This window comes from Thunnus maccoyii, chromosome 6, assembly GCF_910596095.1.
Source record: "Thunnus maccoyii chromosome 6, fThuMac1.1, whole genome shotgun sequence".
Classification (NCBI taxonomy): Eukaryota; Metazoa; Chordata; class Actinopteri; order Scombriformes; family Scombridae; genus Thunnus; species Thunnus maccoyii.
Window position 1 is genome coordinate 30,292,779 of NC_056538.1, and position 17,022 is coordinate 30,309,800.

The 17,022-nt window shown below is 41.0% G+C and overlaps 1 protein-coding gene across 10 annotated transcripts in view; it reads left to right on the forward strand.

Moving 5' to 3' along the window:
- slc8a2b (solute carrier family 8 member 2b) overlaps positions 1 to 17,022 on the forward strand; it is a 177,978-nt gene that overhangs the window by 154,609 nt on the left and 6,347 nt on the right. For 9 of the 10 annotated variants that reach the window (XM_042413775.1, XM_042413782.1, XM_042413779.1 and 6 more), the window contains 6 exons: positions 2,732 to 3,105; positions 9,062 to 9,165; positions 9,669 to 9,686; positions 13,095 to 13,219; positions 15,048 to 15,147; positions 16,529 to 16,804. In XM_042413775.1, the coding sequence (XP_042269709.1) occupies positions 2,732 to 3,105; positions 9,062 to 9,165; positions 9,669 to 9,686; positions 13,095 to 13,219; positions 15,048 to 15,147; positions 16,529 to 16,804 (997 nt within the window). Of the gene's footprint in view, positions 1 to 1,483; positions 2,455 to 2,731; positions 3,106 to 9,061; positions 9,166 to 9,668; positions 9,687 to 13,094; positions 13,220 to 15,047; positions 15,148 to 16,528; positions 16,805 to 17,022 lie in introns of those variants that run through there. The other variant, XM_042413785.1, reaches the window with a different exon arrangement.

Here is a 17,022-nt window from a genome sequence, read left to right on the forward strand (position 1 = left end):
ATTTCGTAGCTCCTTGTTCTCCCCAAAATTTCAGTGTCTGAATAGCCATGATGTCAGTTTGACTGATTACGTTCATCATTATATTATAATATTGTTAGTTTTTCAGATCTCAGTGAGAAAAAACAGTAGAATTATTTTCAAATAGCATTTTTTTTTTCTACATTAATAGTTCAGCTGTACATTACAAATAAACAACTCAGGCTTGACCAACAAGGCTAACTGAATCCCTGAATGCACGTAATGTAAACTTTCCTTCTCCAAGGTTGCAAAGTGTGGAAGGCTGTGCATGAAACGAAAATTATAATAACTGTCGCTACATGTCTGCTGGTTGAGTGAAGGTCAAAGCTTGTCTAAGTAGGCATATCGACGGCATGAAAACAGAGATGTAGCAGTCGACTATAAAACCTCTCCACTGTCTAATAGAGAGCGACGCTATAGAGTTACTGTTCAAACAAAGTATTATGCTTGCTGAATGCTTTTTTTAAATCTTTTGTTTGCAAATGTATCGTGAACTAATGTGTTCTGTTTACATCTCTGCTAGCTTGTTGCGCTACCTCTCGACTTTGCACTGAAGTTCTCTGAGAAATTTATAATGTTGTACAAAGTCAAGAGGTTGTGATATGTAGAACAATAAGCTAGCAGAATCGCATTCCCACACATGCTTAAGTGGCCTAACAAACAATACTTGTAAGTACATCAGTTGATTGTGGGTTTGGCTCTGCACATGAGATTTGTTGACAATAAGGAAAATATAGAAAATTGCCAACCACATGTGTTTCACTGCCACTCTAAGTTTCAAGCCAGAGGCTTGAAACTTAGAGTGGCTGTGTGGTACTGGAGTACACTGTGACATCACTGCAGCAGTGTGAGAAGTAAAACTAGATTTTCAGGCGACATTAAGTTACTCTGTTGCTATTCAACTGTTCAAACACTCATCAGGAATTTATATCATCTTGCGAAAAGGAATCACATTTTTTGCATCTCCTTCATCTCTTCATGTTGCGTCATAGCTGGACTTCATCCAAAATATGCTGTAGTCTGATCACATGGCAGGACGTGGTCTGGCTCATTGGATTATAGTGCCAGCCTAATCTGATCTGGGAGCCCCCACCTGTCAGTTAATGCACGGTGGCAAGATCAGATGATAACAATCTCATAGCGATGACAGTGTAACTGGAGCTTCTGTTAATGTGATTGCAAGGCTCTCTCTCAATATTCAGTTAAGTCGTGCAGACACTCTGACACTTCACTCGATCTAAATTCAGAACATTAAAGCTGCAGTTTGCATAATAATGACACAAGTCTGGTAGCTTCTTGTAGCAAAGAAAACATTAATTTTTCAATTCCAGTAAAATAAAACTCTCATCTTGTCTAAATGTATTCTGCATAATAAATCATATATAGATAATTAATAATCACAAACGACTGACACTGAGTTCAGCTCTGATCCAGTCATATCTTCATCCTCTCTCTCTCTGAAGATCTGTCTTCAAATCCACTCTCATATTTTACAAAGATGTACAAAATAGGAAGATCTGTGGCGTTTACTCACTAAAGTAACAAGGATGCATCTGATGCCGATGCAAGAAATCCAGAGTAAAACACCTGGAACACATAAACAATACAAAACAATCGAAAACATGCCCTAGCCATGGAAAATACTCGTTTCTGATTGGCTAGCAAGTGTCTCAAAAAGTGTTTAAACAGCAGGTATTCAGTTGAACTTGCTGGAGTTGCTACTTGATGTAATAGTTAACAGTCTAACTCTCACAGATGAAACACATCTAACCATAAGTAAACTACAAACTTTTAAAGAATGGATGTGTCACAGAGTGAGAGGAGCAGGTGGACACAAACACAGTAGACGGCAGGCAGGAAGGATCAGATGCAGAACTCATTTATTGAATTACTCAGAAGACACAGGAGACACTAAGACACAGGAACAAGGGACACTGACCAGTTATGCAGACAACTCAACAAAGACTACTCAACTATAAATACACTGGGGGGTCTGATTGTAAACTGAACACAGGTGAGTGAGACAAGACACAAGTGAAACACATGAAGCAATCAACAAAGGCGGGAAAACACAGGAAGTAAAGGTAACAAAGCAAAATAAATAAAACAGGAACTAAAGTAATCAGACGACAAGGAACAGGTGACACAACACAAGGGCAGACTGGGAGCCGATAGACTGGGGAAGACACTGGGAGCAGGGCGGGTGAGAAGGGAAAGTGTGGAAGGAAAGGCACATCCGCACCACACACACAGAACAGGAGGCAGACGAAACACTAGGAAGATAGAGAACAGACCAACCAATAAAAGGCAACCAAAGTAACACCAAGGCAGAAAGTCCCAGAATACAAAACTCAAGTATACAACACTACAAGTTAACTGAGACTGCCAGAAAGTCTTTCAAAGATAAGTCAAACAACATAAACAATCTTAGGCAATGTAAGTGTAACACAGAAAACCCAAAAGAACAAAAACTCAAAGAGTCCAAACACAACAGAAAGTCTTTGCAGGATGTAACAGGATGACAATTCAAACACAGCTTGTCTTTTTACCTGAAAAAGCAAAATAATCTCTGCATCTGTGCTTTTTGCTGAACAGTAAACAGCTGGTGTCTTATCAATCTGTGATTGATCAAGTGTCATAAGGTACAGCTCTCAACTTCTGATCATTCACATCTAAAGATGATGACCTCATCTCTCTTTCCATTCATCTCCAGGTCGGTATAATCGATGATGACATATTCGAAGAGGACGAGCACTTCTTTGTGCGTTTGTTGAATCTGCGTGTCGGCGACGCAGACGGCATGTTTGAGAGCGACGAAGTTGGCGCCACCCCCAAAGCTCGCCTGGTCGAGCCCCTGGTCGCCACGGTGACCATCTTGGATGACGACCACGCCGGCATCTTCACTTTCAGCGAGCGCATGGTGCGGGTGAGCGAGAGCGTCGGCACCATGGAGGTGACGGTGGTGCGCAACTCAGGCGCCCGCGGCACCGTCATCTTGCCGTACCACACCGAGTCAGGCACCGCCAAGGCCGGAGAAGACTACGAGGACGCCCAAGGAGAGCTGGAGTTCACCAACGACCAGACCACGTGAGTCAAGTACACTTTCCTACATTCTCCTACATGTCCAGAATGTGTGCAACCTTCATCTTCTGCAGCTGTTGGTGGCTCAAGGTCTCGCATTAGAAAGCATTAAAGCTCCACTAATCATTTTTTATATTCTAGTAATGGATAAAAATCACTTTGTGGAAGGTAAAAGGTCTTGCCTGTAGTGATACAGCCTCACAGAATTATCATTGTAGTAACTGCATTAAATTCAGGTTTGATCTTTTCCCTCAGGTCTCCTTTTTAGCCTCTTTTATATATTTAGAGTCCAAAAGCTGAAAGGAGAGTGAGTTCTGGACACAAACACGACTCCAGTTGGATGATAATAACGCTCTATGTCTCCTGAATGTGTGAATGTGCAACTGTTTGCTGACATGTCAACGTGATGATATCTTAGAGTTTGGGTTTTGCAGGATGTTGTGGAGTTCTCTTGTCCCCTGATGGACTGAAAACTCTATAATGCAGCTTTAATCATTCAGTTCCTCAACCTAAAGCATCTCAGTCAGTCTGGAAAGTCGAACTTTCCAGCCACATCTGACCTGTGAGCGGTGCTGTTGTTGTTGTCGGACATAAACCTCATTGTTTCTGTCAGTGATTCTCGGCGTCCCCTTGGCGTCACAGTGTAAATATTACTGTATATTCTGAAATAGATCAAGTTCACTCAGATGATTCTTGTCTCTTTCCCTGAAAATTATGAATATTTTTCAGCTCTTTAGCTTCCCTTTTCCCTTTTGGGTGAGATGCTTGAAAGGGTAATTGTAGGATTTCAAAACTACATTAATATTAATTAGCAAAACAAGCATCGACCTCTTTAACCCTACAATGCTTACGTTTTAAGGAAGGTCTGAACAGTAAACAGTTAGTGTACTGAGAGAGAATGATGGAGAGAAGTTTATGTTCCTGTCTTTGCCCTCTTCCTCATTATCTTGTTTTTGTCTCGTCACCCCTTACTCCTCTCTCCCATCCTCACCTTTATTCTTATTTATTCTCAACTTTTTTTTTTTCCTCCTCTCCACCTGTTCCAGCTCTCTCCTCCATCTCACGCTCTCCGTCTTCACCCCTGTGCTTTACCAGATGACAATACCATCTATTATTCATCGAGGCCGGCCTCGAGGAAGGCTCAGCACACTCATGCTGAATCCTCTCCAAGTGTGTTTGAAGAGCGAGAGTTTCTATCTCGTTATGTGTTTAAGTGTTTAAATGATAGTGTGTTCTGAACTAATTGCTAGTTTATTATAGTGTGAAAGTAATTTGCTTATTTAGCTGCAAATGACACCAGACCTCCTGTTGTGATGTATTTCTTCTGGAGTCTGTCATGAAAATACATTTGCAGTGTGAAAAATGGAGCTCCCTCAAATCTGGACTCATTTTACTACATTTATAATACTTGGCACGTAAGCTTTTATAATACATTCAAGCTTTAAAGGGCTAACACGTATAATAGTTGCATATGTTGTTTAAATACTGAAATCCATCTCTGATAATTTAATAAACAAACAAACTTTTTATTCTTCAACTCAGAGTTTCCTGCTCATGCATGAGGTAAAATCTCACTAAGATGTAATTTTATTTTATAATCTGTTATAAATCCCGACAAAACATGTATTTTTTTAATCAAGTATTCAGTTATGAGTCCTACATTAAGATAATTTTCTTTCATTGTGCAATATAAAAGTCTCTAGAACACACAACACCAGATAATAAGCTGTCAATAACTTGGTGCGGACATCTTTCGATGTGTTTCTCCATCTCAGAAGCTTTGCTGTATGTTTAAGCAGCACATGTGACAAACCAGAACGGACAGTTTCTTGTGTGATATTGATTTCCAGCAGCTCTAAGCTGATACAAACTGACAGGTTCATTGACTGACAGACACCTGAATGAGTTGAGACAGGGCTGATGATGGGTGAGTGAATGGACTTTTTTTCACAGTGTCAGCGCCACCGTAACACTGTTCTTAAGGGGGGGAATTTATTCCAGTATGTTCTCCCAGTGGTTAACGATGACCCAGTCAGAGTGTCTGAATGTCGCCCAAAGCCCCAAACCAGATACTCTACCTCGGAACATTTTTGCTGCTGAATTGACGAAGTTGTCTTCTTTTCCACAAGCTTCCTATTTCTGTCTTCTCCGACCCTTGTGGCCTTTCTCAGCTTTTATTTGACTACGCTCAATTCATTGATTACTGATGATGCGCTGACAAGACCTCTGAATCCAACTAAGGAAAAAAAAAAAAGCTGTGACTGCAGTTCCTCCCAATTACAGCTCTCATTTGTAACCACTTACAGTCATGTCTGGTTGTGACATAACTGTGCAGTGACACAATATGAGATTAAGTTTCTCTGTTAGCACATTTAATTGTGTAGAAGACGTCAAAACAAAAACAGGATTAAGGATGCAACACAATCTGTTCAAACCACTTTCCATGTAAGCAGAAAATACTGCAAACAAACACCTACTATCCTTAAAAGAAAATGTCATTTACATTTGGTCACAGATATCTAAACGTTTGAACACTGTGCTAGCTTACTGCGAGCGCTGCACACTTGAGCTGTGTCTCAAATCACATACTTCTGTTCGTACACTTTCATGTAGTACACTGTGTATACTATATATTACTGGCATAGTGCGTGAATTTTGACAGGATAGTGTTGTCTCAACTCAAACACAGCCGTTGTGCACTTACCGGAAATGACGACCGCAAATTAGCATTAGCTAGCGTTAGCATTCGCGTTATCGTTCGTGCTACCAAATCATTACAGACTGCTAAATTAACCCAAAAGTGCTGCTTAGTGCTAAAAAAAAACACATGTATAACTTACATTTGTATAATGTGGCGATGTTCACCGTAGTTACAACGTACCCGGCCGCCATTTCCAGTTCCCCTTCCTCTACGTAGCCAAGATGGCGACCATTGAGGGCGAGAAGTGTCCATAGTTCCAGCTTGAGTGAACAATCCGGGTACTCACAGTGCACTGCATTTCCCCATACTTCTCAGTGTGAACGCACTTATGCACTCAAAATGTTAAGTGTAAGTACAGAAAGAAGTATGCAATTTGAGACACAGCATTGGACTAACGTTAGCTACTTTAGTAATAAACGTAATAAAAATATTGCATGACTGCATCCTGTGAGGGTCATATTAGTGTAACTCCTCAACTACAAACACAATGGAACTGCACATCTGGAGAAAAATCACTTTATTCTTTAAATAGAAGCTCAGAGAGTCCAAGTCAGTGTGAGACTTGGAGCCAACTGTCAATCACAGCTGTCAATCATCCAACGCCCACACAGCAGACAGTCTTCAAATCTTATTAACAGAGCAATAATTTCCATAATGACCACCAGCATACTTATTCAATGGTCTGAATTTAGTGATTGAGACCATAATAACTGAAGAAAATGATTAACTTAGTATTTCTAGAGAGAAGTTGATGCTTTTTGAGTCAGTTGGACCATCTAGTGTCCATTTTAAAGGGAACAAGAGGTATTTTCTCAACCTGGACGCTATTTTCCCATCATTTAGTGTCTAAGTGACTAATGGGGACAAAAATTCTTGAAATTGGTCGAGTATTGAGCGAGAGCACTTCAGCCAGCAGCCGTGAAACAGGCTGCAGTTTAATCCTCGGGGGCAATGGCACTCATCAATGTACGTCCACTTAAAGTGCTCATTTTTGCCACTGACAGTCTCCAGACTTGTCGATGTTACAACCCACAGGCAAAGAAAGTAATGACTACTGCAGTTTTACCACCTTCAGGCAATGAGTGTCTTCACTGTGAGAGAGTATGTAGCATGACCTGTTAGCTAAAAGTGCATTGTAACAAATAAATCATTATTATTGAACCAAATAATAATAATAATGTATAAAAGTGAAACAATGGCTCGTGGCTATAAAGAGTTAAATTCATTTTTCTGGAGAAACTTTGAAGAGATCAGGAGCAAAATATGCTTCAGCAGCTGTGATACAAACGTCAATACAGCGTATAGCTTTTAGCACCGCTGCAGTTCTCCTGTCATGCTGTTTTATTATCATTCTATCTGCTCATCTTCACCTCATCTAATCATCTCCCACTTCTATTTCTGCCATTTTCACGCCACATCGCTCCCCAAGTCAGGGTGACCGGCCTTCTATTGCATCTATCCACCTCTCTCTCTCTCTCTCGTCCATCTTCTTTCGGGTTTTTTTTCACTTTCTATCTATCAATTCTTTACTTCACTGCTTTTCTGTTTCGCTCCCTCAGCTATTGTGCTCCTTCCTCTCATGTATTCACCCTTCGTCCTCCTTCATAAATCAATAGTTTGCTTCTTCCATCCTGTTTTCTTTGTCCTCAACGTCAATCATTTCCCTGCATGCTGCATTTTCTACTTTGACCATTTTTTTTTGTATATCCTTCCTTTTTCTCCTCTCCTCTTCTCTTCCTGTCTTTCATTTTCTCGACTCATCCGTCTCTGCCTGTTTTCAGCGTACAGTATGTTTTCCTCTGCTCTCGGTGACCTGGTTTCCGTGGTGACATTTCAGTTTGGCAGTCTTCAGAGATAATAAGAGGTCTTGTCATCTTCACTCCATCTTCACTTCCTCTCCTCTGATACTAAGCTTTCATTCATCGTACTTTGCAAACGTCTGTCATGATATAAAAGACCTTTTTTTTTTCTTTTAATACTCTTGTCACTCCTTTTTCTCCTTTTTTTTTTTTTTGACGTTAGCGCTGTGGCCTTCGTGAATCCATCCTTCCTGTTCTTTTCTTTTGTAACCCTGCACACAATACACATCACTGTCAAAACATTATCAGCATGTTTCATGTATTCAAATGAATTCAGTCACACATTCCTGAGCCTCGATAGTCGTGAAATGGTCTAAATGGTGCCAAAACCAGTAGATGTTTGTTAAACACATAGAACTGGTTTGTAATTCAGTGTAATAGGGGTGAGCCCGAATACAAATACATTATTCGGCAAAGCAGAAATAGTGATTTTTTTACAAATATTTGTTTCATACAAATATTTTTAAAAATGTTTGTTAGTTAGAGGTCTGTCTGCAATGAGGTGAAGAGTAAAGTTTTAGCTCAGTAGTCAGCGCAGTCGTCTATGATCTGGGAGACTCCAGTTCGAGACCCAGTTTGGGGACCTCCTTCCTAAGGTAGTTTATTCATAAACACTTATTGTAACACTTTAATTTTCCAAAATTAAAAATGTAATAAAAGCAAAAACAGGATTTTTAAGCCTCTTTCCACTTTTATTCAAATACAAATACAAATAATTTTGCTGCCTCAACAAATACAAATACAGATACAAATACAAATAGTGGGCTCTCTGCACATCCCTACAGTGACATCATCAGGCTTTGTCTATGAGAGCCACAGACAGGGTAGCGAAGTCTGAAAGTTTTAAAAATTGGATGAATACTTTGTCGATTTTGGTCGTTTCAAGCGATTTATTGACAATAAGGAGAACAGAACAACACCAGCCTCATTTCTAGAGAGATAAAACCTCCAACAGCACTGTGTAATTATACGTCTCAACATCTGTGCTCAAATCTTTCATCACTTTTACTCTTTATTTCTCTACTTCCCTTTTTTTTTCTTACTTTTCACCTTTGTTCCTCTGCTCCAGCCTTTGACTGAATTATTGATCCTTTGTCTGCTCTCTGCATCCGGCTCCCATCTGCTCTGATTTACACAGCAAGTGGTCCTGATCAGAGACAGCAGGAGGGAGACCACCATTTGGGCAGCTCTATACTGTGTGTGTATGTATGTGTGTGTGTGTGCACATGCTTATGTTCATCGGGCTTGAGGTTTGCTGTGACCAGCCCCATCAATAACAAGTGCAACCTGTGGTGGAGGCCCTCTGAGCGCTGCATTACCTATTGATGAAATGCTTTACTTCATTTGTGTGCCTGCAACTGACAGCCTGTGTGTGTGTGTGTGTGTGTGTGTGTGTGTGCAGTCAGACTCTCCGGGTGATGATCATTGATGATGAAGAGTATGAGAAACACGAGAACTTCTTCATTGTCTTGGAGGAGCCACGCTGGTTAAAGAGAGGAATCTCAGGTATTTGTGAACACGTCGCTCTCATAACCTTTCACTGCTTAATTAGCTCCAGAAAAATCCAAACTAATTCTTATTCTTGTGCTTGTTTCTGCGTTTCTAGTTTTTTTTTTTGGTGTTCCTTTTTCTTTTGTCTTTTATTTGTTTAGTTTTTCAGCCACTTCAGTGACCCACTTTGCCCACAGCGATCAATAAAGTTTCATTTTATCTCAGACACACACAACTACACAACCCCCCCCCCCCCCCCCCCCCCACACACACACCTTCATCTATTACCTGTAACCACAACAGCACACGGACCGAATCGCCACATTTTCTCTTTGAAACGTGGTACGAGAGAGAAAGACGGGAAGAGAGAGAGGAGTGTTTGTTTGAATTTCAGAAGATTTTCTCACAAGTCAGACACGCCCGACACGCACTCGCCCTGTTTTTGTTAATGTAAATACTAAAACAGGAAGGGTTGAACAGAAAGTGATGATTTGTTTGTCTTCTTGTCTTCTTCACAGCTCTGCTGCTCAACCAAGGTAAGACCATCTCATTATTCCTTCTACTTTAAACTGCAGCTCTGAGCTTGATTTGATTGGTCATGCGTGATCCGTTGATGAGGAACCCAACAATTAAAACTGCTTCACATTTTCCCACAGCCAATTACTGATAATATTTAATCTATAATGATTCAAAGAAGCAGTTGCCTGACTCAGCGCTCAGTCATTTTGTTTTCTCTGCTGGCGTCCTGTTGATTTTACCATTTTACCAGAAAAAAAGAAATAAAAACATTGATATCAAATATCACACACTACACTCCCGCACAGCAGCACAGCAGTCTGCTCCTTAACATGCACAACATGCTGATAAAAACATGTTTACACAGGTTTGATGTCTTGCTGTTTTGCCTCAGTTTCACTGTGATCACACAGGAACAGGTTGCTCTTTCAGACCCACGTTCATTATTCCATTTTTATTGATCTTGGCCTTATTTATGTAGTTTTGGTCATAATTTCTATCAGTAATAACAACAACACTCCCATTAAGTTAATAGCTGAGTTCTGGGAAATGGATGACATCACTAAAAAGAGGTCTGATGGGAAGTGACATGAAGTTATTGATAATGACAGCAGGAAGTGAATTCATTCATTTGAAAGATAAACATTAACATCCATTGAACAGACGTTATTTGTTGTTACTGACAAAATATTCCGTATCACTTTAACTTCCTATTTTTCAGATGCGGCACCATTTAAATAAAAGAAACTTTCATTTGCAGTAAATTTAAATAAAAGACACAATTTATTTTACTTGCAGTTGTTTTTTTTTCCCTGCAGCTACTCTTTTTTTTTTTTTTTTCTTCCCAGCCAGGACATTGTTTACTCCGTCCCTCATTATAATAGCCCGGCTCACATTTCTGGCATCTCGTTTAGCCTTGCTTAGGGGGAGAGATGAGTGTTTGTCTGTTTATATGTGGATCACAGTAGAACTGGTTTCTGTGAATGTCACAGCGCAGTATAATAGAGCAGTTAGGAAATAAACGTTAACAAATGAGTGGACAAATGAGCGCTCCACACCCTGGACTTGTCTTGTGTGCTGACGCAGATATTTCATTGTGCTTGTGGCAACTAAATGAGAGCAGCTTATAAAAGGAGCTTTATCACGTATATCATATTATACTTCATGTTATATCGCTTTTTATGACTCATTTGCAGCCACAGTGTGTAGGAGGCGAACGAGAGAGTGAATGGGGTAACTTGAAGACTTGATTTATCTGTTTATTTGGGAATTGTCATGTTCTAGAGAGAAGATAAAAGTCGCACAGGGTAATAATTAAATGCAATTACATGTCAAATCTCGATCTAATTGTCCTGCAAAGGAGAGGAATGCCTCATAACTGGCAACCCATTCATTTGAGTTCAAGTGACTTTTGAGCAGGAAGTCGTCTGAGCTCAAAAGTGACAAATCAAAATACACAAATGAAATAAAAAATGTCCAAACAGCAGCCAACAATATGCTGAAACTGCAGCCAAAACTTTTTGTCACTGCCTTAGTGCCCGCTTAAAAAAAAAGAAGATTAATTTGATTGTGCACAGGTCACTGACATGACATTTCATCATTTTTGTGCAATGAAGTCCGACAGACTTTCCAAAATTATAAATGCCTCTCGCTGCCAGTTGTGTCCACCAGGATGCAAAGCAACCGAGCAGCTTTGACCTTAAGTGACAGACGATTAGAAGCAGCCAACGCAGAATTTAGATCAAGGAGAAAAGGCTCTGCGAGTGGGAGGCCCTGCAGGAGTGATGACACACGATGACGCTCGCTGTCCTCGGGGTGATTTCTCTGCTCGGCTGAGTTACAGCAGGGGAGGTGTTCCCTGTAAAAGATGTTTCTGCTTACAGGAAGCACCTTGAAATGAACTGAAGCCAAGTTTGTGCGGCGGTCATGTGTGTCTGTGTGTGTGTGTGTATATGTGTGTGCGTCCGTGCATGTGTATGAGTATGTGTGAATGTGTGTGTTTATGACAGCTTGAAATCGTGTCAATGAATACTGCAGGGACGGTTGCCATATGCTGCTTTTGCTCTTACAGTCTTTTCATAATTAGACATGGGCCGCCTTTGAGGAGAGGATAGGGCTATAATCTCTTCCTGCTCCTCACACACACACACACACACACACACACACACACAAAGCATCTCGTCTCTATACCTCCTGGTCTCTCTTTAATTTCCTTCTCTCTCACTCTTGAGCAGAAGAGACAGATGAGACTATGAAATCGCACTCAGCACACAGAGAGCCCGGTTGATGCTCTTTGTGGACCGCCGCTCTCTCAGAAAAGAGAAGAAGAGACAGTTTGATTGTAATACAATCCCTGATTGGCTCAGTTGTTTCTGTAAGATCTACTCCGGTTGGTGTCGCTGCTGTTGCTACTCTGCTGGCAGCGGATCAATAACACAAACTGGGCCACAAGTCGGCATTAATACTCTCTTCTTGTAAGTCTGTCTCTCTCTCTTAAAAGCTCAAAGAAAGAAAAAAAGACTCACAAATCGATGTGTATTATCAAGAAGAGACCTCATTTCCAACTCAGCAAATTCATTATTCACAGTTGTGAATTGGATTACAGACAGTAGAAGAAGTAGTGACATGCAACATTTAGGTCTTAGGCTGACTTCAAGCACACAGCAACTTTTAGCACCAATCAGTGCTGAGTCAATGAATAGAATATTAACTAGCTACGATTTATGATAGATTGATAATCAATTAACTGTTTAAAAGTACCCTGTGGAATGTTTTTTGTACCACTCCTCGTGCAGCGCAGCAGTTCTTGTTTGAGTCGGTTTGTTCGTCTCGTGCACTCTCACAACGGGTGGTTGTGTTTTCATGCTATTCCACTGATCTACAAGTGGCAGCGTAACGCCCAAAGAAACGCAGCAATTCACCAGCAAAGGCAGGAAGAAGAAGAAGACTGCTAGCATGGATGTAAAAAATGCAGCTTTTCAAATGTTTTATAAGGAAGGAAATCCATCCGATGCAGTTTCTTAGAGCTCAAAGATACACACGATGAGTTTCGGTAAGAAAGATGTAAACAGATCCCAGCTTCTCAAATGTGAGAACTTGTTTCTTTTTCTCGTTTTATATCACTGAGTTAAGAAACTTTCCACCTCTCTAATCTGTCTGTGTGGCTGTGTTGTTATTTTTCTGCTTCCTCACAAACATAGATAGTGTCCATCTGTCATCTTCTCATATCCTTCTCCCACGCTGTGAAATAACACACACACACACACACACACACTCAGATGCATATTTCAGACTCAGGGGCTGATGCACACAAGTGACACATCTCTAAATAAAATGCTGACTCACAATCTATTATTGATGGAGGTTGGAGCTCGAAAATAATCTGTGACACACATGTTAGTTTCCAACGTTTCCCTTCTTCACCACAGAGGGGATGGAGGGGCAGATGAGCGCCGAGGAGGAGGAGGCCCGGAGGATAGCTGAGATGGGGAAGCCCATCCTGGGAGAGCACAGCCGCTTGGAGGTGGTCATCGAAGAGTCCTATGAGTTCAAGGTGCACCATTCATTCATTTGTTTGTTCTTCTTGCTCAGTTTATTCTGGAGGAACAGCGCCCTCTTTGTGTTAGTGTGCTGCAGCACAAAACATTAAATGCAGAGTCGAGGTCTGCCAATCTATTACAGCAGCGGTCGTGGATTTTTATGGCAGTTATTCAGATGTCCTAAATTAAATGTGTGAATGACTTATTGATGTTTGCCCAGAGCGGCTTTAAAGTTTATTCCTCAACCATCATTTTATTGTGATTAGAAATCATTAAAAAAAGAGAAAACTGGTGAACAAAGCAACACATAAAACAGTGTAAATAAATCTAAGTGATATAAAAGGTCAGAATTAGTTTAATGAAGCAGTAGTCTAACAGCAGAGTTGTGCACCTACTGCCTCTCCAAACTCCACTGAACACCCAAACCAAATGTCAGAGTTTATATATTAAACATGTAATTCCAGGACAGTCCAAACATGATTGGAAGATGTCTCTCTTTAAACCAAAAACTGTTGATTTTTCCTGCAGACATTGTTTGCGGTACTGATTTTATCGAACTGTGGCCACATTATACAATCCACCTTTACACTCTTCCTCACTCAGGCGTAGCAGGGTCCTAACCCTCTCAGCAAGCGAGTCTAATACGGGTTTGAATTATTGACAGCGCTCAAGCTGGCCTCGATACATCACTTCACTCCGGGAATGCAGAAATTCAAACTCTCATGGCGTTCACTTAGCTTCCACTGCCTTTCCCCCTGTGCACGAGGAGCAAAAGCAAGGAGGAAGATGGCCGTGAGCAGTCCAAATATTTGAAATGTGCACTGGGCCCAGGTGTATTTTGAGCAAATAAAAGCAGCCACCACCACATAAACCGATATCCTGCACCTGCCACTACAAGCAATGAAATTTGTCTGGTTTACCGGAATAGCAATAAATCTCAATTCACAAAGGGTCCGGCACACAGAAGGATGCTATATTGTTAATCCATCTGTTTTATTTGCCATTAAGAAAATTGAAAAGATGGATTCTTAATTAAGTTCCAGCTCTCTCTCATGTGCAATTGACTTTTTGTGAATTAAATGCTGTTTTACCAGAAGCACTGAGGGAAGGAGGCATAGAATATATTATTTAAATAACAACAAGCAAAGAAGCAAACAATAATAATTTTTCATCGTCTGCACGCATATAGATAATAAAAGCAGTGGATGTTTTCAAAAAGAAAGCTTTCAAAAGCTCAGTTAATGATGAAATGATGTGTGTGTGTGTGTGTGTGTGTGTATAAGCCTTCTTGTGCTCTTTTAATACTTTAACTAAATAACCGACAAATTAAATACCACAAAATATTTTAAAACTGACAAGTTCGAGTCAACAGAGGAAGCAAACATCTGCCTTTCGTTCATCCAATTAAAAACCAACAGAAAGCTTGAACTGTTTGAGAATCACACACCAAACAAACACGTCAACAAAACAGATGAACGAGACCCCGTCGCTCCATCATAACTCCAAACACAGTCCGCTAAAATTCAATATTCTCATCCTCTATTTGATTACCAACTCAACTGACCCTTTGTGGAAATATAATTGGCCTTGTCTCTTATGATTTGTGGATGGTGTGAACCAACTTGGGTAATAATGCAATTCAGCATGATTGGCACATAGATTTAGCACAGCATAGAGAAGCTCTGTTTATAAAATCGATACGTATCGACAGCGTGAGGCCGTTTGTCTGCATGTGTTTTGTTTTGGATGATCCCACCCAGCACAGCTAACGAGCTCTGTCTCACCTGAGCGACTGTGTCACCTGTACCTCAGCTCTAAGTGTTTTGTGCTTCTGATTGGCAGAGCACCGTCGACAAGCTCATCAAGAAGACCAACTTGGCGCTGGTCATCGGCACACATTCCTGGAGGGAGCAGTTTGTGGAGGCCGTCACTGTCAGCGCAGGTGAGCCGTGTGTGTGTGTGTAAGAAGACATGTAACTAGAGTGAACAAACAGCTGTCATGAGGAGACTCTCATCACCCTTAACAACACACTCAGCTTTTATATAGAATAGTATATAAGTTTATTAAGTACATTCATCTGCACGAGTATAATCATTCTGTTAACAAGGGGCCTGAGTTCCCTAAAGTGCTTTAAAGATCCTCTTCAGACTTGTTTTAAGACACAAAAATACTCTCTCGTAACTCGTAGAATAACATCTACTCCCTGTCCCTCCGTGGAAAATCCAGAATCTATGAATATACAAAAATTTTTCATTTCTAAAGTTTTCCTGCTGGACACAAGACGTCTCCTCCTTCACTGTAAAGTCCGATCTAAGTGTTTGTGCACTGGAGGTTCCAAGTTTCCACATCACACTTGTGTTAAGTTGAATAATGGACCTCGACTGGCCCTGAATTAACTGTGATGTCACTAAATCACGCTCGGTAGGCAAAGTTTCCTCCTTTTAGAAGACGGAGTAAAAACAGCCTTATAGTGTCAAACTCTGCACATCCATCATCCTGCTCGGTGGAGGTGAATCATCCGAGGTACATTAAGCATTGTAATCAACAGACTTAAAGCTTTAAAACACCTCTATAAATGTAACACTGCTCATCTGACATCTAGACGGTGGTACACATAGCGACAACATTTTAAACAGGTGAAGAAAAACAGTGAAGTTGAAGTCAATCAATGCACATTATCTCTCCGCGCTTCTTCTTCTCATACGTGCTTTTCCTCTGAGACGTCACAGCACGGAGTCGCTTCAGGTTTAACAGCAGAGCAGAGGAGCAGATTGGAGTTTAGTGCTTTGCTCAGTGCGGACATCACATCCTCTATTACATCCTCCCGCCTGTGTTAGTGCTCTGAAAAATGTTCAGTTAATTACCCTGAAGTGTTACTAACAAATACCAACCACAGATTATGAATCACTGAAGGGCGACAAACCACCTGAGTTCAGTAACTCGGCGTTGTGTATATCTGTCCTATGAGTCAGTGAAGTAAACCTGCCTTTTAGTCATATGTATCAATTACAGCTTCACAATATGCTGTGTTTATGTAGCACAAACAAACAACACTGGGATCTTGTTGTGTCAGAAAATGAGGAGAATGATAACGCAGATGCAGACAGATGTCTCAGTGAACTAGTGCTCTAGTTGGTGAGAGTTTTGTAGTTCAAGGTCTCCATCTTGTGGAAGTAAGAGTTCACTACAGGCAGTAATTATTACACTCTGGTTTCAACTGTGCAAGTGTTTGGATTTAAAAGCCTGTATGTTAAATGAAGCACCCGAAGATGCTGTTTGTATTTTCTCTCACATCTTGTCCCTGCTCTTTCTCCTCCTTCAGGTGACGGCGATGAAGACGAGGAAGGCCGCGAGGAGCGTCTTCCGTCTTGTTACGACTACGTCATGCACTTCCTCACCGTCTTCTGGAAGGTGCTGTTCGCCTGCGTCCCGCCCACAGAGTACTGGAACGGCTGGGCCTGCTTCTTCGTCTCCATCAGCGTCATCGGCCTCCTCACCGCCGTCATAGGAGATCTGGCGTCACACTTCGGCTGCACCGTGGGGCTCCGGGACACCGTCACCGCTGTGGTGTTTGTGGCGTTGGGAACTTCTATTCCAGGTGAGAAAATATCCTCTTTCACTGTGTGAGAGTGGGAAGGTGTAGAAGGTAACTTTTATGCCGTAATAAAGATAAATCCAATGAATTTAAGGAATAAATCATCATTTGTGATTTTTGCAGTCAAGATAAAAAGAATGAGAGAAAAAAACAAACCTGTTGGGAGATCCTGTAGAGGACAACACATCCTCCTGACTCACTCTGTCAGGAAATCCATAGTC